At 34.9% G+C, this 23,951-nt stretch overlaps 1 protein-coding gene across 2 annotated transcripts in view; it reads left to right on the top strand.

The window, feature by feature from the left end:
• Positions 1-23,951, top strand: part of LOC136039210 (nuclear cap-binding protein subunit 1-like) — a 65,562-nt gene that overhangs the window by 2,021 nt on the left and 39,590 nt on the right. The window contains exons 1-3 of one of the 2 annotated variants that reach the window (XM_065722734.1): positions 6,179-6,321; positions 20,638-20,740; positions 22,849-23,034. In XM_065722734.1, coding sequence (XP_065578806.1) covers positions 6,278-6,321; positions 20,638-20,740; positions 22,849-23,034 — 333 coding nt within the window. In that variant the 5' untranslated portion in view covers positions 6,179-6,277. Of the gene's footprint in view, positions 1-6,178; positions 6,322-20,637; positions 20,741-22,848; positions 23,035-23,951 lie in introns of those variants that run through there. The other variant, XM_065722735.1, reaches the window with a different exon arrangement.

Below are 23,951 nucleotides of genomic sequence, written 5' to 3'. Positions count from 1 at the left end.
TTAAACTTACTATTTCATTATGAATCCATTTTGCAAAGTTGTATAATTTACAAACATTTATCTGTCAAAATTAAGTTGAATAAAAAAAAAAAAAATCTGCCATGTTTTCTTTTTATTCTGTTAGGCTGCTTAAAACTGCTGTTTCACTATAGTTCAAAAATATCAAAGCTGACAGAAGAAACATGCCAGATGGAAAAATGGAGAAATTACTTTGAATTTTACATCCTACTTTATTAGGATAAATCAATGTTTATGAATTATATGACTTCAAAAAATGATTTATAATCAAAAGAGTAAGTTTGAAACCAAAGTTTTAGGCCTTTTTGTTATCCCCAAAAGCTAGAAACATTTTGGCCATTTTCAAGGGTTCATAAAGGGCTTAAATTTAAATTTGTAAGGGAAGCAATAATTATACTTGTAAGGAGCATAAAAAAGACATCAAGTGGTATAGTTACTTTATTTGTAAGTCAACAATATGAACTGAAAAATATTTACCCAAAATTGACCTCCTCCCTTCAAAAATGGGGAAAGAGGGGTAACAAGCGTGCCAAGAGGCAGTATGTGAGGGATAAAATTACTCCCTTACTCACAATAGACCCCCACAAATGGCATTCCTCAGTAAAAAGACTTACCGGTAAGACAACACTCAGAGATCTAAGGCTCCTCAAAGAGGACGGTACCTTAACCTCAGCTAATGAAGTCAATTCTTTTTTTGCTGACATTTGTACCTCATTTCCATCAATCACCAAATCAGAAATTGATACTATCATTGCTGGTGCAGAGATTGAGGACGTATGTGAGGTCTCTGAATTTACTGTTTATAAGGAACTCCTAAGACTGAAAGCGAACTGTGCATCCTACCCAGGTGAGCTTCCAGTAAAGCTGTTACGTGAATTCGCCATTTTTCTTGCTAAGCCACTCTCTTCTATAATCAACCAATGTTTCCTTCAGCAAGTATTCCCTAGTGCTTGGAAAAGAGCATATGTCCGCGTTATTCCAAAAGTAAGGTGTCCAAAATCTTGTGATCAACTCCGGCCTATATCAATAACTCCGAACCTTTCTAAAGTTGCAGAAACGTTTATTTACTGCAAACTTATGTCACAGGTCTCTGCACATCTAGACCCGTATCAGTATGGATGCTTAAGAGGCAGCAGCACAACTGTTTATTTAGTACGGATGTACCATCTCATTGTCGAGTGGCTCGACTGAGGAAGTGCTATAGTTGACCTTCTCCTCATAGACTACCAAAAGGCTTTTGATCTTATTCGCCATTCCGTTGCTATCACAAATCTACGCACCATGGGTGCGCAAAAACATATTCTCCTTTTAGTGATCAATTTTTTACAAGCCTGCTATCAGTTCGTTTACAGTCTTTTCCCAGGAGATACCGACTCTGAATGGGTCAAGCTTACATGCGGAGCCCCACAAGGTACTAAGCTCGCTAGTCTACTGTTTTTGGCAGTGATAAATTTCATCCTTTCCGGCTATGAAGAAAGATTTAAGTATGTAGACGACTTGTCAGTCCTACTGAAGTACATTGTTGAGAAGTCTGAGGCTGTCCCCCAATTCTGTAACGAAATAATCAAAAACTTCAAAGATGAATGTACTGCGAACAGCCTCCAAATCAATGAAGGAAAGACTAAAATCCTTCGCTTTAATCCCCTGAAGAGAGACTTTGTGTGCCCTCCTCCTCCTTATCCTAGTGAATCTTCGGCAGTAGTGCTTGGTGTCAAGTTTAGCATTGACTGCTCTTTCAGCCTCCATGTCGATACAATTATCAAAAAGGCAAATAGTGCGATGCGGACACTTATACTAATGTGTCGATTTGGTTTTTCAGTGACACAACTAAGGATAGCCTATCTTACTTACATTCGACCAATTTTAGAGTATGCATGTCCTGTATGGGGCCCACAAGTCAATAACACTATTTACCTAAGTGACCAGCTTGAGTCAATACAAAAAAGAGCAGTCAAAGTAATATTGTGCAATGCTCTTATCGAATATAAGTTAGCATTATCCACTTTACAAATTCCCTCTCTTCAAGAGCGTTGTCTCAGTTTGATTCTTGAATTTGGCCAATATCTTCTCAGAAGTGATAAATACAGATCGATACTACCACCAGTTTTAGTGAAACATCGAAGTACTAGGTTGAAGAAATTTGACAGATTAGCAGCACCTCCTTCACGCACAAATCGTTTTTCCAACTCATTCATCCCTTTCTTTGTATCAAAGTATAACAATTGTTGATTTTAAACTATTTGTCTTCTGATTTTTTTTTTTGTCGTTTGATTTAATCCTTTTTTCTTTTTTGTAAGCACAAGTGCCATTTAGTTTTATGACTACGAGAGATTGTGCAAATAAAACCTATTCTATTCTATTCTCTAAACCTTCACTTTGAGGCAGATCCCATTTGTTTTTAATTCAAAGTATTTTTGGTTTCCCCCCAAAACAACCTCCCCTGCTGTCAAAAAAGGGGAGGAGGGGTCTCTGAGCCTTCCCCTTAAGGCAGATCCCATTAATATTTTATTCTCAGCATTTTTGGTTTTCTCTCCAAAATTGACCCCCCCCTCTCTCCTATGCTCTTTGACAGAAGTATCAATACTGTAATAAAGATAGGACAAATAGTCATCTGTTATGTGTTTTACTATTTTCTTTTTATTAATTTAGAAAAAAAAACTTTCCAAAAAAGAGGTTTTCTAAAGAAAAGTTATGGCCATATTAAACTTAAGATCAGGAGAAATAGAAACCTACAATAACACAAACCCAAAACAAACAGACATTACTATTAAAGAATAAATGAAACCCAAAACAAACATAAATTAAATAAGCAGTCATAGCAAAAAAAAAACAACATACAGCAGGTACTAATATAAATGAATAAGTAAATCTTACTGAAAATGAATCATATTACAAATATTTTTTTTTGTGCTTATTACAACAGTGAAAATAAAAATTGAAATTACAGTAAAATCAAATTTTGAACTGATGAGCTTTTAGCAATGAATATCATTATTTATCAAATATTTAGTTTAATTTTATTAGTTCTTTCCAAGACTGTTCAAGACAAATATAGGTTCACTACAAACAAGAGGTTGGATACTGCCCCCTTCCCTAACTGTAAAAGCCTAAAAACTGCTATGTCATTGGTGCTTCACTGAAAACAAATCATATTACAAATATTTTATTTTCCAGTTATTGTAGCATTGAAAATACAAAATAGAATTATAGTGAAATAAAATCTTGAATTGATGATCTTTCAACAATTAATACCATAATATATCAAACATTCAGTTTGATTTTATTTTTACTTTTCAAGACTGCTCAAGACACATATAGTTTTCAGTAAAGTACCAATGGTGCAGTAGATATTAGACTTTTACAGTGAAAGAAGGAGGCAAAAGCCAAACTCTTCTTTGTAGAGAATTCTGATTATTTCAAGCTGGATTTGCATATTCAGTTCAAGTTTCACTTGTTTTAAGATTCATTTGCTCATTTATATTAGTAACTATTGTTTGTTTGTTTGCTATGATTATTTATTTAACTTCTGTTTGTTTTGGGTTTCATTTATGCCTCAGTAGCAAAATAATTTTGTTTTTTTTTAAGCTGGATTTGCATGTTCAACTTAACCTTTACTCATTTTGAGATATATTTATTCATTTATATTAGTACCTGGCATAGGGTTTTTTGCCATGATTGTTCATTTAATTTCTGTTTGTTTTGAGTTTCATTTACTCTTTAATAGTTATTTCTGGTTGTTTTGAGTTTGAGTTAGTTTCTATTTCTTCTGATCTTAAGTTTAATACAGCCTTTACTTTCATTTAGGAAACTTCTTTTTCAGAAAGTTTTTTTTATAAATTAATTTCTGTTTGTTTTTGATTGTCAAAGTTTCATGCTTTTCACAATTCCTTATTTCAAAATATATTTTTTTTTATTCTAAAACAAATTAACAGTTATGGTAAGAACTAATAAATGAAACTGAATATTAGATATATAATGATATGAAATCCATATCATATTATGAATTGCTGTATTGCTCTAGGCCCAAGCATTTTTGCTGCTCCATATTTGTACAGTTTTCTGGGAAATCCCCAAAACTTTAGGAATAGTGAAAATTGCAAGGCCTAGTGGGCCTATTGGTAAATCCTGGTCTGGTTTCACTGCAATTTTCATTTTATTTTCAATGTTGCAATAGAACAAAAAAAAAATATTTGTAATGTAATTCCTTAGGCCTTATACTTTTACCATTAGAGAAACAGGCAGTAATCATACTCTTGTTTGTAGTGAAGACACCATTATTAGAAGTACATAACCCCAATCCTTTTGGAAAGAATTGGGGAAAAACTTTTGGCAAGTTTTTTAAATTAATTTTTGTTCATTTTTTGATTGCCAAAATTTTCAAGTTCTCGAAAAACTCCTTATTTCAAAATAAGATTTTTTTTTTCAACATAAACTTTTATTGAAGTATCAAAACTAGAAAGTAACAAAGTAAAGAAAGGATCAAATTTAACAATGTATCACAAAGTGATACAAATGTGGTACAAAAGTACCACATTTGATACAAAGTGATACAAAGTGATACAAAAGTGATTCAAAAAGTGGGAAACAAAGTGTTAAAGTAACAATAAGCAGCTTGCAGAACTTACAGCCCTTGCACCATAAATCTAAGTTACCATGTAAATCACTAAATCACAGTGTTAAACTAAAAAAAATGTGAAAGTAATAATAATTAAGCTCCATAACTCAGAGCCATTTCCCTGGGGCTTTTGGTGGAGGGGGTCAACCCCAGAATCATAGTAATTTGGCCTTTGAACTATTTGAACAAAATGGCTATCTCCAAGGTTTGACCAGATGCCCTTTTGGAAAGGAGGCATGGGCTAGTTGGCCATTGATCATTTTTGACTCTTAAAATGAGCTAGAAGTTTCAATTTCCAGTCAAATGAGCATCCTCCAAAGTTATTACAATCACCCCTTCCACAGAACCCTCTTTTCTAATAATAGGCAACTTACATAAGTTACAATCCTTGCCCTGGGGGGCTATGGAAGATTTCTTAACCCATAAGTTTTATTAATTTGAATTTTGAACTATTTTGATCAAAATGGTTATTTCAAAATTTTGATAAGATGCATTTGGAGAAAAAAGGCACAGGGGGGGGGGGGCTTATTACCTTTTGATCACTTTTGATTCTTAAGAACTTGCAACTTACATAAGTTGCAATTCTTTTCTGGGTGAAATGGAGGATTTTTCAACCCCTAGTTTATAGTAATTTGATATTGGACTATTTTAAACAAAATGGCTGTCTCAAACTTTTATTGGATGTATTTGGGGGAAAAGGCGGGGGGGGGGTTGATACCCTCCAATCACTTTGATGACTCTTAAAAAGATAATTAGAACTTTCAATTTCCAATCAAACAAGTCATTTCTGAAATTTATCTGACCACCCCATACATAAAACCTTATATTCCCTCTGGGCATAGCTTGCAACACGTGTCCCTGGACTTTGAGGGGATGTGTCAACCCTGGAGTTTTTTATTTGATTTTTAAACTATTTTGAACAAAATAGCTATCTAAAAAAATTTATTGGATGTATTTGATGAAAAAGGGTTAATGGGGGGGGGCAGTTGCCCTATGATCGCTTTGGCTCTGAAAGAACAAACCAGAACTTTTGATTCCCAATCAAATAAGCCATTTCTGGGCTTATTATCCAGGGCATAACTTACAATGCCCGTCCCTGAGCCCTAGGGGGATATGTTGACCCTGTAGTTTTTGTTATATGATCTTTGTACTATTTTTAACAAAATGACTACCTAAAATTTTTTATCTGATGTATTTGGGGGAAAAAGGCGTGGGGGGGAGGGGTTTAGTTGTACTTTCCGTGTAGTAGGCCCCCAAAGTAGTAGGCTGCTGTTAGATTCCTTCTCTTTGATCCTTTTCAATATAATATTAGTTATTACCTTGACAGTGTTCCCCTCTGATGTTCCATTAAAGGCTTCTTCTTCTTGGAATGCCAAGCTTTCCGGAGTCCGCGGTCTCCTTTTGACTTCATGACGATTTTCAATCTGCACTTGATGATGGGTCAGGAATAAGTCTTGCTACCATCTCTGTGATCTACTCGCAGTTATTATTGTGTCTGAGGAAATTGAAAATACTTTTGTATAGATCTCTTTCAGTGTCAGCTGGTAGGCTTGAGAGCAGCAACTTATTGATGTCAGGCTGGACGTTTGCCTCACTGGAGATTCTCCTAATGTTGACTACTTTCTGCTGGATGCATTGGCATGCATGCCACTTGCCTGCATTTTAAACTGCCGAAACCCTATAGGCCAGTGCGTATTCTCGTGTTGAGTCCTTGTGTTGGGTGGTCGCCTTTGCACTATTTGTCTTATTTATTGTTATAGATATTCGGTATGTGACGACTTATACTTACTTACAACACGACTACCTGTCCATGGATTATTCTTTGCAGTTGATTGTGTATGGCTATGCTGTTTGACCTATGTAATTGGATGGATGAGTAGGGTTAAGGCCTTGTTCAAGTACTGATCTGTATTAATTACTAATCTAGGAAAACAGTCTTCCTTTCTCCTTCTGTCTTTCTTTTTTGTTTATATGGTGAAATTTTATTTATTTTTTGTGTGTGTATTATTTATTATTCATTATTTGTCATATATTATTTATTATTTAATATTTATTTTGTTTTATTATTTTTTATAGTTTATGTTTCTTATGTTTGGTTTTATGGTGTGCATTTGTTTCTGTGTTTGTGCTGTTGCACTGGTGATTTCTTTTTCACTAAAGAATGTTTTTGTCCTTGATGAAAATAAGGCTATGCTAACTCTGATAACATTTCTGCATTGATAGAATTAGTCATACATCATAGTTTCTCTGTCCAAAGATATTGGGGTAGATTTAAAGGTATTTCCATTACCAAGCTATAAATTAGGTGAACATACCACTTAATACCTTGTTTTATGTTTTTTTTTTTATTCTCAATATGATAATTGCTTAACTTAAAAATTTAATTTAATTCCTATATGAACCCTTAAAAATGATAAATTTTTCTCTGATTTTTAGCTATAGAAAAGGGTTAAAGACAATAATTCTTAGCCTGCTTCAAAATTCCCTTAAATTGCAACTTAAAGCAATCTAGGGATTTCTCATTGTAAAGCTCCAGAGCAATGGTGTAATTTTTTCAAAATCCTGGGGGGAGGGTCAAAGTTAGAGTTAATTGTCCCAAATCAAGTGAAAATGACAATGAAAGTGAAATGAAACAATGAACAATGAAAGTGACAATGAGCCATGTCATAGGCAGTACAACGGTGCTGTCTAAGTAAAGAACAATGTTGGCACAATGTGTTATTTATTTTTGTGTGTTTAGACCAGGGCACTTCCAATCAAAAGAGTTATCATAGAAACTTCAAAAAGGACTCATTTGATGGAAAATTGAAGGGGCTAGTGCCCTTTTTAATAGTCAAATGTTGTGAGAGGGCAACTAACCCCCTCCCATGCCTACCATTTCCCCAAAAACATTCAGTAAAAATTTTGAGATAGCCATTTTGTTCAGTGTAGTTGAAAGGCCCGGAAATTAAGTCTTTGAAGATGACAAACCCCCACAGCCCCCAGGGCAAAGGCTCTAAGTTATGCCCTGGGGGCATAGGTTTTTACAGTTTATAGTTTCTATAGCCTATTGTTTCAATAGATCTCATTCAATTGGAACTTGAGAGAGGTAGAGCTGTTTTTAATAGTTGAAAGTAATCAGAGGGTGAATGCCCCACACACCCTTTGTTTTCCCAAAAAACACTTCCAACCAACATTATGATATAGCAATTCTGTTCAACGTTGTTGAAGGGTCCAGAAATTATGTCTTTGAGGATGATACCCCCCATAGCCCTCAGGGCTAAGATTTTAAGTTACGCCTTGGGGGCATATTTAGTTTTTGTAGAAAACATTTTAAAAAAACTTCAAAAAGGGCTCATTCGATTGGAATCTCCCCCCATACCCATCGTTTCCCCAAAGACATCCAATCAACTTTTTAATATGGCCATTTTGTCAACATTTTGAAAGGTCTGGAAATTATGTCTGTGAGGATGACAACGCCCTCCCCCTCCACAGCCTTAAGGACAAGGGTTGTAAGTTATGCTATTGGGACATATAAGGTTCTTATAGAAAGTTTTGTTGTAGAAACTTTAAAAAGGGCTCAATTGATTGAAAAATTGAGAGGACTAGTACCCTTTTTATTAACTTGTTTTTAATTGTTTTGATGTTTTGAATAAGAATCAAGTAGTTGTGGGCATCAAGCCATTGCTAATTCTAGAAATAGCTAAGACAGATAGTCCGATTGAGAGAGAGGCAAATCTGGCATAAGCCCTTATTAGGATCGTATAGAAATGATGTCAGTTCATATGTTAATGGATAAGTCTGTCTATCATCCATTCACGCGTCATTTCTGGGACAGAACTAAGGTAGATAATCATAGAACCTATAGTTTTCCTAGTGTTTGGTTGTATGGCGTGGATAAACGGCGGGAGTAAGTATGACTCTTATTGGACCAATACTTTGACCATATATGACTTTTGACCGTGTATGAAGGTGTATCATATTCTAGCCTTTAGGATATTCTTGGTTTTATTTCACCTCTGATTACACATTCAAGTTCCAATAGAGCAAAAGACTATTACTAAAAATGTGCTTAGAACAATCTACAATACTCCTTGATAATACCCTCGAATATTACTTAACAAACAGGTGTGTCCAATAGACTAATAATCAATAGCACTGTTGGATACTTGTGCGCTCTCAAGGAGAATGTATTAGAAACATGCAATCCATAGCTGGATTGAGAAACTTTGATGAGGATTCTCTGAGCGGAAAGACAGCTTATCATGTAGAATTTATTTCTCGGGACTTAGTTACATGAATTACTGGTTAGTCCAGGTGTCTAACACACCATTTCGTTTTGGGGAAATATCTAGTCTTGCATTCGGTTCCTTAAGCGGAAAAAAATGTGTGGAATGTAAAGATTCCCTGAGGAAAAAAATCTTGATGAAAATGTGTCAAGGAAAAAAAAAACAACTTAGAACAAAAAAAACTTGAAGAAAATGAAATATCGAAGAAAAAGACATCTTTTAAAGTATTACGTAACATGCCACATGTGCACCTCCATTACGTAATAGTTACGTCTGTGCTGCCATTACGTAACATCCACGCGTGTGCTGGCCCCAATTACAATCAGGGATTCCCTACAGGCCCTAAGGAAACGAATCACGCGAGTTTACGTCATTCTCAGTGTCTAACAGGTCACGCAAGATTACGTCATTCTTAACATAGGTAAACATTCCCTATTACGTAAAAAAACAGGTGTACTATAGTATTACGTGGAATACGCGTGTATTACATCATAACAATCAGGTGTCCTATGCTGTTACATAACAAACAAATATATTCTAGTATTGCGTAAGACCCAGGTGCGGGTAATAATGTCTCGAAGGCTTAGTAGCTCCAATAGTATAAACCTTATGGGCTTCATGGGACATATTATAGCGTCGCTTCTGAGTAGTAGCACTTTGGGTAGTTTTCTATATTCTGGGGAGGATCGCACTGTGGGGTCTATCAGATCCCCTGTACTTGCGGAAGCTCATATGTTGGACATAATAACCAGAATTTGGAAATGAGATTACTACAGCATCAAGACTGTATTTCATTGGCTTTAAAGCAAAATTCTAAACGTGAAGATTTCACTTCAGCCCTTTCGGAGCATATTTTATGATGTTCCTGATCATTTTATTCTGTTCAATAATGTCTCTTTGATTTCTTGGGAGCGTCGTTTAAAAGCAAAATTTTTGTGAAACAATTGAAATTAAGAAAGTTTTATTTAAGAATATGTCTTTGAATAGAGACACGGATGAATTTGGTTTTAGCTCTATTTACGATAATTTATTAAAGGCAGATAAAGTAAAGTTCAATTTACCCAATGTGATTAGCCTCTGTCCAAGTGTTAGTTCAATTCATGCTAAAAAACCAAATCCAGGAAGTTCAAAGAGACTCATTTCCGTTTTTGCTTTGGAAAGAATAAGATTGTTGAATATAGTAATCTGGAGTTATTTTATATATAAATTAATGCTTTTAATTGTCTTAGTTTAGTATTACTACTGATGATGGTCACTGCAAATGTGACCGAGATATCTAGTATTTTTTTGTGAAATCTGTGACTGTCTATTAAAAGGACTCTATCCATATGTGAACTTTTATTTATCGTATAAGTAATATTGATAATGGGAATTCTCTTTTGAAATATTACTTTGAAAAACTTTTTCCATGAAATAAGTTTTTCTAAGAAAAGTAAAGAGCTCCATTAAGCCAAGAATGAGTAAAAATAAAGGAAAATAATCTTGCAAATGTAAAACTACCACAAATCACTATCAGTAAATAATGAAACTCAAAACGACCAGAAATTATAATAAATAGCCAGGTAAAACTCAAAATGAGCAAAAATTAACATGAGTTGGCCTTCTCAATGATGCCTTCTCAAGACCAGTACACAATTTGCGCTTTACTAAAAAAAAAAAAAAAACAAAACAAATGACCATGAATTGTCAGTTTAATTCACGTATCCTGATATTTATTCCTTAAAAGTTTTGATAATTTTTACTTACGAAAGTAAGAAAAGTAAAAACATTTCAAACATATTTTGTTTTCAGTAAAGTACACATTGTGTTCAGGTATTGAGAAGGCATGGGGTTATCAGCCCTACTCATGTTAATTTTGGCTTGTTTTGAGTTTGACTTGTCTGTTTATTGTTATTTCTGTTTTTTCTTGAGTTTCATTTATTTATTGATAGTGATTTATTGGTAGTTTTATGCTTGGAAGAATATTTGACTTTATTTTTGGTCATTCTTGGCTTAAAGGAGCTCTTTACTTTTCTTTAAAAAACTTGTTTTGTGGAAAAAATTTTGTGAATCAATTTCTGTTCGTCTTTTTTTTATTGACATAGTCTTTTCATGCAAAAAATAAATTTTTGGTATCTTTCCAGTTTTTTTTCAATATCAATCCATAGTATGGGTTGCTATTTAGTATGCTGGAAAAACTTTTTCAACAGTTGCTAATCCTGACACAAACAGTATTTTTAGTTTAATTGTTTAGCTTCTGAAGTTGACCCGAAAAATAAACTTTATATCACTCCCAAATGATTCTATCTGTGCTCTTTGACAACCTGGACACACACTCTCTATATTCATTTAAATTGTAAGAGCGGAAGTGGTAATAGTGGTACCCCAAAAAGTTTCAATTTATTACCCCCAGTCGTTCTCAATAAAATTACTGAGGTGTCTTATTGGCCACCATAAACACAATGTCTTTCGATTTTTTGAAAGTAACATTTAGTTTTAAAGCATAATTGGTCGATTTCATAATTGCGGGGGAGGGGGAGGGTTGACATGCTAAATATCCCTAAAGACATAGTTGCTGGACCGTTTTACTATGCTGAAAAAAATAGCCAAAATTTCGACTGGATGCGTTAGGAAATTGTAGGGGCTTGAGAGAAGGGCTGCTTGCCCTCCAATCTCTTGTTACTCTTAAAAATGCCACCAGAACTTTTAATTGAAATTGAATTAGCTCCTTTAAAACTTTCAATGATACCTCTAGCTGTTATAGAGTGGTGCTGCCTATGGTACTGCTTATATGCCCTTTTGAAAACCTGCATGGTTACAGTTTGTTTTTCTTTAATTGAAACTCCTAAACATTCCCTAGAAGTTTCATCTCAATACCTTCACTGTCATTAGTTACATTAAGTATAGTGGTAGTATTAAACGTAGATATAGTGCCTTATCGATGTTTGAAAATCCCCCACAACTTACCCTCAGAGGTCAAAATAATATAAGTTGTTTGTTCAGATATTGCTTTGTCACCTTTTTGAAAGTCTACATGCTCATAGTTCTTTTTTTTAGTTCAACGTCTGCCTAAATGTTCCTTAAAAGCTTCAGCTTAATACTCTTAGCTTGCACAGTAGCAATAGTTGTAGCAGCATTACTAGCAGTATGGGCATAACACCTTTGGTTTCTTCAACATCCCATTCAAAACACGCTGAAAGTTTCAGCTTAGTACATACCATCAACCATTTCTGAAGCCTTTCCGATGCGTCCGCTTGAAAACATTGTGGGGCATAGTGTGTTTCAGTTTAGTTCCATGCAGCTTCTTTTTAGTAGCAGATAGTAGGATTTTAATAGCAGTAGTAGTAATAGTAGCTGTAGAGCTAATTGTAGTAACTTAAGCTTTAGTGGCAGTAGCAGTAACAGAGGTAGTAATAGTAGTAGCAGTAATAGTAGTATGAGCAGAAGCATTAGGATGCAAATATTTTCTTTTGGTTAGTTCAACATCCCTCACAAAAAGCCCTAGTTTCAACTTCAGCCACCTAACTGTTCCTAAGATTACACCCTTCTACAACCTGCACATAGAGGGCGTGTTCTGATTCAGTCCATCTTCCCCCCTCAAAATTACGTCAAATTTTTACCCTCTTTACTTAGGTGTAGTTGTAATAGTAGTCACAGTATAGTAGTCACAGTAGTAGTATTGATATTACTTGTTGTAGTATTAAATAGCGGTACTGCTTGCAGTACCGCTAGCAGCAGTACTGCAGTAGCTGCAGTACTGCTTGCAGCAGTAGCATTAACGTATTGCCTTTCGCTCAGTTAACCATCCCTCTCATCAAGTTCTGGAAGTTTCAACTTAATACAATTAGTCGTTGCTGTGACATTACTGATGTGTCCTTTTGATAACCTCTATGTTTATATACTTCTTGAAATTTTTATTTCATTGCTCTAAGCCCTAGTTGCAATAGAAGTAGTAGTAGCAGTAGTAAATGTAGCAGTAACAGTAGTATTAGCAGTAGTGTGCTCATATTGCCTTTTGGTGACGTGATCTTCCTCTTTAAGTGTTCTCTGAAAATTTCAACTTAAAACCTAAATCAACTCGTAAGATACGCTATTTCGACAATGTTCATGCACTTAGTGTCTTTTGATTTAGTTCAAATTTCCCGTTAATACTGTAAATGGAGTAGTGTAGTAGTAGTAGAGGTGGTAGTTGTAGTAGTATTGATAGCATGCAAATATTGCCTTTTTGATCATCTCCCTTATCATTTCCTGAATCTTCCAAATTAATATACTCAGTTATTCCTGTATTGAACCCTTCTAGTCTTGAGAAGGTTTGGATGTTTCAAAGATATAGTTTCCAACTAGGCTGAACAAAGTGGCTATCTCAAAATCTTGACCTGTTGTATTTTGTGAGTTGATGTATTTTTTTTTTTTTTGGGGGGGGGGGGCTTTTTACCCTCCAATAGCTTTTGAACAATAAAAAGGGCACTAGCCCTTTCACTTTCCAATCGAATGAGCCTTTTTTGAAGTTTCTATGGGGGGGGGGTTTACACCCTTTGATTACCCTTAGTCTTAAAAAGGACGCTAGATCTTTGATTACCAATGGATTGAGTCCCCTCTGAGGTTCATATAATCTCCCTTTCTATATAAACCTTATGTACCCCAAGAGTATAACTTACTACCCTTGCACTGAGGGCTCTGGGGAGATTGTCATCCTAAAAGACAGAATTTCCGGACATTTTGATTACGTTGAACATAATGGCTATCTCAAAATTTAGATTTGATGTGTCTGGGCAAATGGTGGGAGTGAGAGGGTGGTTAGTTGCCCTCCAATCACTTTTGACTATTAAAAAGGCCACTAGACTTTTCAGTTTCCAATCTAATGAGCTCTTTTCGAAGTTTCTGCAAAAACAAATGTGCATGTCAAAATTTCTATCAAAAGCATTTCGGGAATACTAGTGTGGGGGGAATCCACCCTCCTATCACTCTGAATCTTAGAAAAAGCGCTAAAAATTTTGATTACCAATCTAATGAGTCCCCTCCAAAGTTTTTACGATCTTCCTTTCTGTATATACCTTATATTCCCCTGGAGCATGACTTACAACCCTTGCCCTGAGGGTTGTGGGGCGGTCATCTTCAAAGACATAATTTCAGACCTTTCAATTGCGTTGAACAAAATGGCTGACTATCTCAAAATTTTGATTGGATGTGTTTGCGGAAATGATTGGCGTGGGAGGAAGGGTCAGTTGCCCTCCAATCACTTTCAACTGTTAAAAAGGGCACTAGCCCTTTCAGTTCCCAATCGGTTGAGCTCTTTTCGAAGTTTCTACGACAACAAATTGGCCATCTCATACGTTCTATCAGATGCGGGAAAATACGGGAAATTTCGGGAAAATACGAACAGTTGTGCAGGGGGAGCATCCACCCTCCGATCACTGTAAATCTTAAAAAAGGCATTAGTACAAAAAAACAACAACTAAATAATGTATTTTCCCCACATCGCTATTCACTTAGGCAGCGCTTTTGTGTTGCCTATGCTATTGCTAATTGTTAACTCTGAAAATAATGAAAGCCATTTGTTTCAAGACATTAGAATAATAGCAATTGGAATTAAAAACAGTGAAAACAAGAGCTAAGAGCTCATATGGCACTTGTGACGAGGTCGGAAGAGCCAAGAGCTCATATGGTATGAGCTCTAGCAAAATTCTAAGAATCAATAGAATGCTTTAAAAGGAAAATCAGAGGCTTAATGCCGGCTGGGATTTAAAATAAGAGCTCTGATTTACGAGGTCCTTCTAAATATCAAAATTCATTAAGATCCGATTACCCACTCGCAAGTTAAAAATACCTCAATTTTTCTAATTTTTCCTCTCTTCAGCCCCCAGACGTTCGAATCGGGGAAAACGACTTTATCAAGTCAATATGTACCGCTCCCAGACACGCCTACCAATTTTCATCGTCCTAGCACGTCCAGAAGCACCAAACTTGTCAGAGCCCTGAACCCCACCATCTAACTCACCCAAAGAGAGCGGATCCAGTCCGGTTACGTCAGTCACGTATCTACGACATTTATAAGCATTTTCCAAGACTTCTGGATTTTCCCTCCAGCTCCCCCTAATGTCAACAGATCTGGTCGGGATTGGAAATAAGAGTTCTGAAACATGAGTTCCTTCTAAATATCAAATTTCATTAACATCCGGTCACCCGTTCTTAAGTTAACAATGCCTCAATTTTTCTAACTTTTCCAAACTAACAACCCCCAGCTCCCCCAAAGAGAACGGATCCGTACCAATTATGTCAATCTCGTATCTATAAATTGTGCTTATTCTTCCCATCAAGTTTCATCCCGATATCTCCACTCTAAGCGTTTTCCAAGATTTCCGGTTTCCAAGATTTCTGTTTTCCCCCTCTAACCCTCTATGTCCTCGGATCCGATTCGAATTGAAAATAGAGCATCTGAGACATAAGATTCTTCTATCCATCAAGTTTCATTGAGATCCGATCACCCATTCGTAAGATACCTCGATTTCACGTTTCCCAAGAATTCTGGCTTCCCCCTCCAACTCCCTTCAATGTCACCGGATCTGGTCGGGATTTAAAATGGGAGTTTTAAAGCACAAGATCCTTCTAGATATCAACTTTCATTAAAATCTGATCACCCGTTCGTAAGTAACAAATACATCATTTTTTCTAATTTTTCCGAATTACTCCCCCCCCCCCAACTCCACCAAAGAAAGCGGATCCGGTCCGGTTATGTCAGTCACCTATCTTGGACTTGTGCTTATTCTTTCCGCCAAGTTTCATCCTGATCTCTCCGCTTTAAGTGTTTTCGCCCCCCCCCCTAATGACACCGGACCCGGTCGGGATAAAAAATAAGAGATACAAGTTTCGAGGTTCTTCTAAATATGAAGTTTCATTAAGATATGATCACTCTTTCGCAAGTTAAAAATACCTCAAATTTTCTAATTTTTAGAATTAACCCCCCCCCCCAACTCCTCCAAAGAGAGCAAATCCGTTCCAGTTATGTCATTCCCGTATCTAGGACTTGTGCTTATTTTTCCCACCAAGTTGCATCCCGATCCCTCCACTCTAAGCATTTTCCAAGAGTTTAGGATCCGCCCCCCCCAACATCCCCTTTACCGGATAAGGTTGAAATTTAATATAAGAGCTCTGAGACATGATATCCTTCTAAACATCAAATTTCATTAAGATCCGACCACTCCTTCGTAAGTTAAAAATACCTAATTTTTCTAATTTTTCAGAACTAACCCTCCCCCACTCCCCCAACGAAAGCGGATCCGTCCCAGTTATATCGATCACGTATCTATGACTTGTGCTTATTTTTCCCACCAAGTTTCATCCCGATCCCTCCACTCTAAGCGTTTTCCAAGATTTTAGGTTCCCCCCTCAATTCCCCCAATGTCACCGGATCCAGTCGGAATTTAAAATAAGAGCTCTGAGACACGATATCCTTCCAAACTTCAAATTTCATTAAGATCCGATCACTCCTTTGTAAGTTAAAATACCTCATTTTTCTAATTTGTTCAAAATTACCCCTTCCCCCTCAACTCCCCCAAAGAGAGCGGATCCGTACCGATTATGTCGATCACGTATCTAGGACTTGTGCTTATTTTTACCACCACGTTTCATCCCGATCCCTCCACTTTAAGTGTTTTCCAAGATTTTAGGTTCCTCCCCCTCGATGCCCCCCAGTGTCACCGGATCCAGTCGGGATTTAAAATAAGAGCTCTGAGACACGATATCTTTCCAAACTTCAAATCAAACAGTTCGTGGTAACGAATGACCCGGGTCAACAATAACTGAGACTCTAAAAAAACGGAATTTTTATAACAGTAGCTACATCAAAAGAATCGCATTTTAATGCTGATTTTAAATGTATAAGTTTCATTAAGTTTAGATTTACCCATCAAAAGTTACGAGCCTGAGAAAATTTGCCTTATTTTAGAAAATAGGGGGAAACACCTCTTAAAAGTCATATAATCTTAACGAAAATCACACCATAAGATTGAGCGTATCAGAAAACCCTACTGCTGAAGTTTCAAGCTCCTATCTACAGAAATGTGGAATTTTGCATTTTTTTGCCACAAGACAGATCACGGGTGCGTGTTTATTTGTTTTTTTTTCCCAGGGGTAACCGTATCGACCCAGTTGTCCTAGAATGTCGTGAGAGGGCTCATTCTAATGGAAATTAAATGTTCTAGTTCCCTTTTTAAGTGACCAAAAAATTGGTGGGCACCTAGGTCCCCCCCACATTCATCTTTTTCTCAAAGTCGCTGGATCAAAATTCCGAGATAGCCATTTTATTCAACATAGTCGAAAAATCCAATAACTATTTCTTAGAGGACGACTTACTCCCCCACAGTCCCCGTGGGAGGGGCTACAAGTTACATACTTTGACCAGTGTATCTATATAGTAATGCTTATTGGGAAGTGTACATGCGCTTTCAGGGGGATTTGTTTGGTTGGGGGAGGGGTTTAGGGGACGGGGTTACGTTGGGGGAACTTTCAATGGAGGAATTTGTCAAGGGGGAAAGAATTTCCATGAAGAGGGTGCAGATTTTTTTAGCATTTTTTTTAAGGATAATGAAAAATAGAATATGAAAAAGTTTTTCCACTGAAAGTAAGGAGCAGCATTAAAACTTAAAATAAACAGAAATTATTATGCATAAGAGTAGTTCACCTCCTTCTAATACCTCGCTCTTTACGCTAAAGTAATTTTATTAATTTCAACTATTTATACTACGGCTTTTGTGATTCAGCAGTCGTTCTTAAGTAATTGGGACAAAATTTAAGCTTTAGTGTAAAGAGTGAGGTATTGACGAGGGGATGAACCCCCTCATATACATAATAAAAAGATACGATTATAGAAGTTCGTTACGTAAGTTAATTCGTAAGTTACGTATATTTTTACTAATAAAAACGTTCGTAAAAAATTAAAGTTCTAGTTGCCTTTTTAAATAACCAAAAATTGGAGGGTAACTAGGCCTACTCCCCGCTCCTTTTCTCCCAAAATCGTCCGATCAAAACTATGAGGAAGCCATTTAGCCAAAAAGATAAATTGATATGCAAATTACGTTTTAATTATTCATGTGCGGAGAGCCAAAATCAAAACATGCATTAATTCAAATACGTTCAGAAATTAAATAAAAAAACAAGTTTTTTAACTAAAAGTAAGGAGCGATGTTTAAACTTAAAACGAATAGAAATTACTCCGTATATGAAAGGGACTGTTCCCTCATCAACGCCCCGCAGTTTACGCTAAAGTCGTTTACTGTTTTAAAAAGTAGAGTTGAGAGAAAGAGTCAAACTTTAGCGTAAAGAGCGGGGTGTTGATGAGGAAGCAGCCCCAAAGTCCAAGATTTGTCTACTTTACCAAAAAAGATTTCTTTTGCTTTCATAGGACCACAGAAAATAAATTAATAAATTTATAATTATTTATAAATTTATATTATAAATTTATAATAGTTTAATTTATAATTAATAAAATAAATTAAACAAATAATTGAGTGTGACCAAAACAAATAAAACAAATCTAGTGTGTTCCATTTTTTTTAATAAATAGGACATATGGACTTAAAATATGGCTTTTAAAGGCTCTTAGTGTTAATAGATATCATATCATACTTGTTGTTGCTATGAGCTATCTAGTAAAAGAGCTATGTACCTAGAATCAGCAGAAAAATTTGATCTTTGTTCACAAATCGTACTTTAATTCTAACCTTACTTCTAAGGTTAATTAACTTCCTTAATTCAATTTTGAATGTCCAAAAAGCTATTTTTTTCGACAGTGTTTTTACTCATCATTAGTTGTTTTTAGTTAAAACTTTATAGCTCTAGTCTAAAAGTTTTCTAGAACTAGTTTTATTGGAAATTATTTTTATGATTTTTTAAACGCTTTATCTAAATATTTTTGATGAATCTGGGCATATAGCTTTTAATTGGCTTCAAAGTTATCTTTTAGAGAGAGTTTGCATTAGAAGATACTTTCGAATGAGGAAAATCTTCGAAAAGCTTTTATTATGTAAATCCTTTTGAGTGTGGAAGCTGAAAGAAATTTGCTGGGTAAAGGAATTTTATAACTTTCAGTCCTGACAGGAAAACTCTCCCTAAGGCTATCTTGGACAAAATGGAGTTGGTAAACATATTGGTAGCATTCAAGGCTGGATTTTTCTTTTTAGGGGATAAAAAGGGGTCTAAATAACATTTTTTAGGGGAGAGGGGCTAAGTGTCTTTTTACCTGTGTTTTAAGACCAATTTATAAGCTAGAAAATATCTTTGAGTTCTGTATTACGAAGAAACTCCTTTTCCTGCATTTTCACAACCGGTTTACTTGCATTTTTTTTGCGGGGGGGGGGGGGGGTTGTAACTGCCTCCCCCCTCCAGATATAACCCTGACAGCATTACTTCTTAAAAAAAAATTAACTGCCAGAAAAGCTTGTTCGTTTATATTTGCAAAGATGTGATTTGGGGGTAAAAGGTCATCCAAAGTGCGAAAGGTTCTAGAAATGTAGCATATATTCTGCATGACATATAAATAAAGTTTTATAAGAAAATGCTTCGAAAACTTTTCGTGCCACAATCTTCTACGTACCCATCTTCTTCTGACCAAAATATCTTTTAGTAGTTGCTTTTGTGGGTATAATTAATTAATAATTATGCATTTTAATAAATGGGAATTTTTCAGTCCTTGGCGGAAGTTACTGGAAGCACTGTGTGGTGCATATTCCAGTTTGAAAAGGGCGCTACTGGTCTAAGAGGCAGTTTGGGATTTCAAATTGTCTCTTTTTGAAAACATTGCCACAGTTTTAAATTCTATTTTTTTTGTGGAATCAAATATTGCATAAGAAAAATATGGAAAAAAATGACACTTAGACTATCAGGCCAATTAATACACTTGAAAAACATTAGCCCCCTATCACCCCTTGAAAATATACTGACCTTGTCTCACCCTAATAATTAGAAGCATGTTTATAGATGCAATATTTCTTTACATTTGTGAAGGTATATCCCCATGGCTACACACTCAGGGGGTGCTTCTCCCTTAAGATTAATACAAAGAAGCCTCTTGTCTGTGTAATTTTTACCTCTTTCTCACTTTTCAAAGCGTGTTATCATTGCTTACCTTTACCTTTCTTTCTCTCTAGCATATCTGCTATTACTTTAATTGGTAATTACAAGAAAGTTAAACAGCCGAAAGTAAAAAGAAGGTATATCCCCATGGCTACACACTCAGGGGTGCTTCTCTCATAAGATTAATCCAAAGAAGCCTCTTATCCACAAGTAAAATGTGAATAGTCTGATACAAAACTTCTATTTTTGTGAAATATTAACCCCCTCCTCACTTTTCAAAGCCTGTTATCATTGCATATTTTTACCTTTCTTTATCCCTAGAATATTTGCTATTCCTATAATTGGTAGTTACAAGAATGTTAAACAGCATGATATGCCAGAATCTGGTTTTGGTTACTCAACTCTGTCACCATGGTTCTCTGAACAATGGTTTCTGAGAACAATTGGCTTCGAAGTGCTATCATTGTTTTGTTTCTGCAGGGTTGTCAAGTGTAGCACGAAGCTGCTATTTTAGCACTTTTATTAGATTTCTTTCTCTCCAGAATATTTGCTATTACTATAATTGGTAGTTACAAGAAATATAAACAGCATGATATGCCAGAATCTGGTTTTGGTTACTCAGCTCTGTCACCATGGTTGATTTAATGCAGTGTTTGTTGATCTGCAATTTCTCTACTTTAATTTTAGTTCTCCAAAGATGGCAGGTCATATGCGTAAACGAAGGAGAGGACACGAACAGGCAGATATAGAGGATCGACTGGAATCCCTTATTAAACGAGTTGGTGAGAAGGTAACTTGCATTTTTTTTATTGTATATATTGGAATTTATAGGAGTTCAGGGATTTACCAGAATCAATCCACCAGCATTGGATTAATAAAGAGTATAGTATCTGCCATATTTCCTATATTTTTTCCCCAGCCACTTCATATGGTAGGGATAGCCCTGGAAATAAGGTAGGGGACTTTTTTGATTGGAAATCGAAAGCTTTGTGCCCCTTTTTAAGGGTGAAAATGGATCCTTTTTAAGGAATCTTTTTAAGGGTGAAAGCTATAGTTTTTTAAGTTGGTCTTTTTTAAGGATGAAATCTGCAATTTTCAAGTTGGTCCAAGATTTGTCTACTTTACCAAAAAAAGGTTCCATTTGCTTTCCTAGGACCAAAGAAATATAAAACGAAAACAAATCAAATAAAACAAATAAATAAGTGGGACCAAAATAAATCTAGTATCTTCCATTTTATCAGAATCAGGGTTTGTTTTATTTAGGATTTATTTTGGATTTTTCCCCCATGTATTTATATGGATTTTTTCCCCCAGGCATTTTGTATGGAAGGAATAGTCCTAGAAATATGGTAGGGGACTTTTTTGATTGGAAAATGAGAGGTTTGTGATCCTTTTTAAGCGTGAAAATGGATTTCTTTTAGCATGCTCTCTTTTTGTGCTACTTTTGGCATTGACATCCCATTGGATCAAAATTTCTAATCTGATAGCATTGGACTAAATTTTCCAAATATTTTTATTTCTTCAAATAATTGAAAGGTTCAGTGAATATGCACCCATGAATGACTGACCCAATCAGCCTATAGGACAAGAGCCATAAATTTATACAAACTGAAAAATGTTTACAGATTGTTTTTTTTTTTTTTTTAATGGAAGAGCATTGGGCAAATTTGGCTGTTGGTTGTTTGGCAAATTTGGTTGTTTAATTGGCTTGGAACTTTCTTTTTCTATATGGTTAATATATGGTTCTTGGTTGAAGAAAACCACACTTTTGTTTTTGGCGGGGGAGAGGAAAGATGGTCTAAGGGGATCTGAAAACAGTCTAAGCAACTATTTTCCGTTGAGTAATTTGATTCTTAGAGCCACACGTCCCTGGGCTAACAGCAGCCTAATATAAAGAAAAAGTTTGGGGGTGCCGGCTACCCGAAACTTGGACCCTGTAAAGGCAAATACTTTTTTTCTGTCATTAGCTTGAAAATTCTAGCCTTGAGCCCTTGGGCCAAGGGGACCCCAATGCACGAAGGAAAATAGAAAAAAAAAATGCTGCCTCCCTAAAAATTGGCCAAAGAAGAAAGAAATCTCAAAAGCTTCCTTTATTGGTTTAGTTAATATTGGTAAAATGGATTTTTTTTCATTATCTTTAGCATCCAATCTCGAAGCATTGATTTATTGATTTTTATTCTTGATCTTGATTTAAGTGGATTTGTTATGTTTTTAGGGTTGGTTATTTTTAGAGTCAAATCTTAAAGGCTGCAGTTATGAACAAAATTAATCTTGGTTTATTTGATTTGTTTTTTTGCTTGCAGTTTATCATCTTTGGATCTTTGGTTAATTTTTAATCAATCTTAATTAATTCTGTTATAATGTGATTGTATTTAATAATACATTATTTCTTTGATGTTTATTAGTTTTTTTTATAATGAATTATTTCTTATTTATATTCCTATTTAAATAATTTATGTAGTAATATATTTACATAATTCATATAATTGTATATTTGTATAATTTGTAAGTATATGTATAAAATTTATATTTTCTTGTAAAAGAAAAATGTAAAATAAAATTTTTACTCAGATAAATTAATAAATTAACATCAAAATTAATCATAGTCTTCAATTAATTTTAAATTAAAAAGAATCTTTATTTAATCATTTAATTTCCTTTTTAGAGCTCTTCGTCTTTAGAATCAAACCTTGAGGGACTGTTAAAAATAATAATAAAATAATTAATAATGAAATAAAAATATAAAATAATAATAAAAAGATAAAATGAATATAAATGAAAAAAGTCACCAAAAAACTCGAAGGGCAAAGACCAACGAGGTAAATTCTCAGCCAGAAAAACAGTTTTTAATTTTGAATTAAAAAGAATCTTTATTTAATCATTTAATTTCCTTTTTAGAGCTCTTCGTCTTTAGAATCAAACCTTGAGGGACTGACAAGTGTTCTAGAAGCAGACCTATCAACCTACAAGAATAAAATATTACGTATTCTAACAGATTGTGCTGTTCTAATGCCAGATAAATGCTCTGTGTATAGTACCCTAGTTGGTTTGCTTAATGCCAAAAATTATAATTTTGGTGGCGAGGTAAGCTATTAATTTATTCTGTTTTATGTGGGCAATTGTATCCTTTTGTTGCGAGGTTTTGCTTTAATTTTTTTAAAGAGGGGGACAAAATAATGGTAGATGTTTCGTGCATAGTACCTAACGTGGTTTATTTTGTGCCAAAATTATAATTTTGGTAGCGAGATAAGCTCTTTAGTTTATTTCGGTCCGTCTGGCAATGACATTCTTTTGTGGGGAGTCTTTGCTTAAAAGAATAACAAATTTCTTTTTAAAAATGGGAATATGACACAAACCATAGGTTATAATCCCCACAAAGGGTGCATTGCATATAAAGAAGGAGTATGAAAAAAAAAAATTTGATCAATAAAATATATATATAACTATTTGATATTTAGCTATACTATTTAAAACATTCACTTACTTTAAAAAAGGAGAAAGAGAGAGACAGTTTACTTAAATTCAAAAAAAAAATATATATATATATATATAACTCAGGCAATACAGGACTCCACAGACCCACCAGAAAAGAAATGTTTTATACATATATAAAGCCATTTTTTATAACCAACTCAAGAAAAAAAATTATTAACTACTACTAACTACTACTTTATTAAGTACTACTACTAACTACTACTTTTTAACTATTAACTACTACTTTACCTTAAATCTCTCCTTGTGACATCCTCCCACCCCATTCGGGGATGACCTGCTTTTCGTTTGACCCTAGACTGTTGGCTGGCAAGGACAATCTTCAAACATGAACTACCTCTATATTGATTTCTGGACAAATGTGTTTCTATACATGAAACTAACTAGACATGCAGGTGAATGTTGCTTTGGAGAAATAATCTATGCGGCTTCTGATGCACTTGATTTAGAATTTAAAAAAAAAAAAAAAAAAAAAAAATCCTGCTGTAATAGAATACAATTATGTGTCC

This window comes from Artemia franciscana, chromosome 19, assembly GCF_032884065.1.
Source record: "Artemia franciscana chromosome 19, ASM3288406v1, whole genome shotgun sequence".
Lineage (NCBI taxonomy): Eukaryota > Metazoa > Arthropoda > Branchiopoda > Anostraca > Artemiidae > Artemia > Artemia franciscana.
Note: the sequence above shows the minus strand (reverse complement) of the source record. Positions and strands in the feature narration are given on the sequence as shown.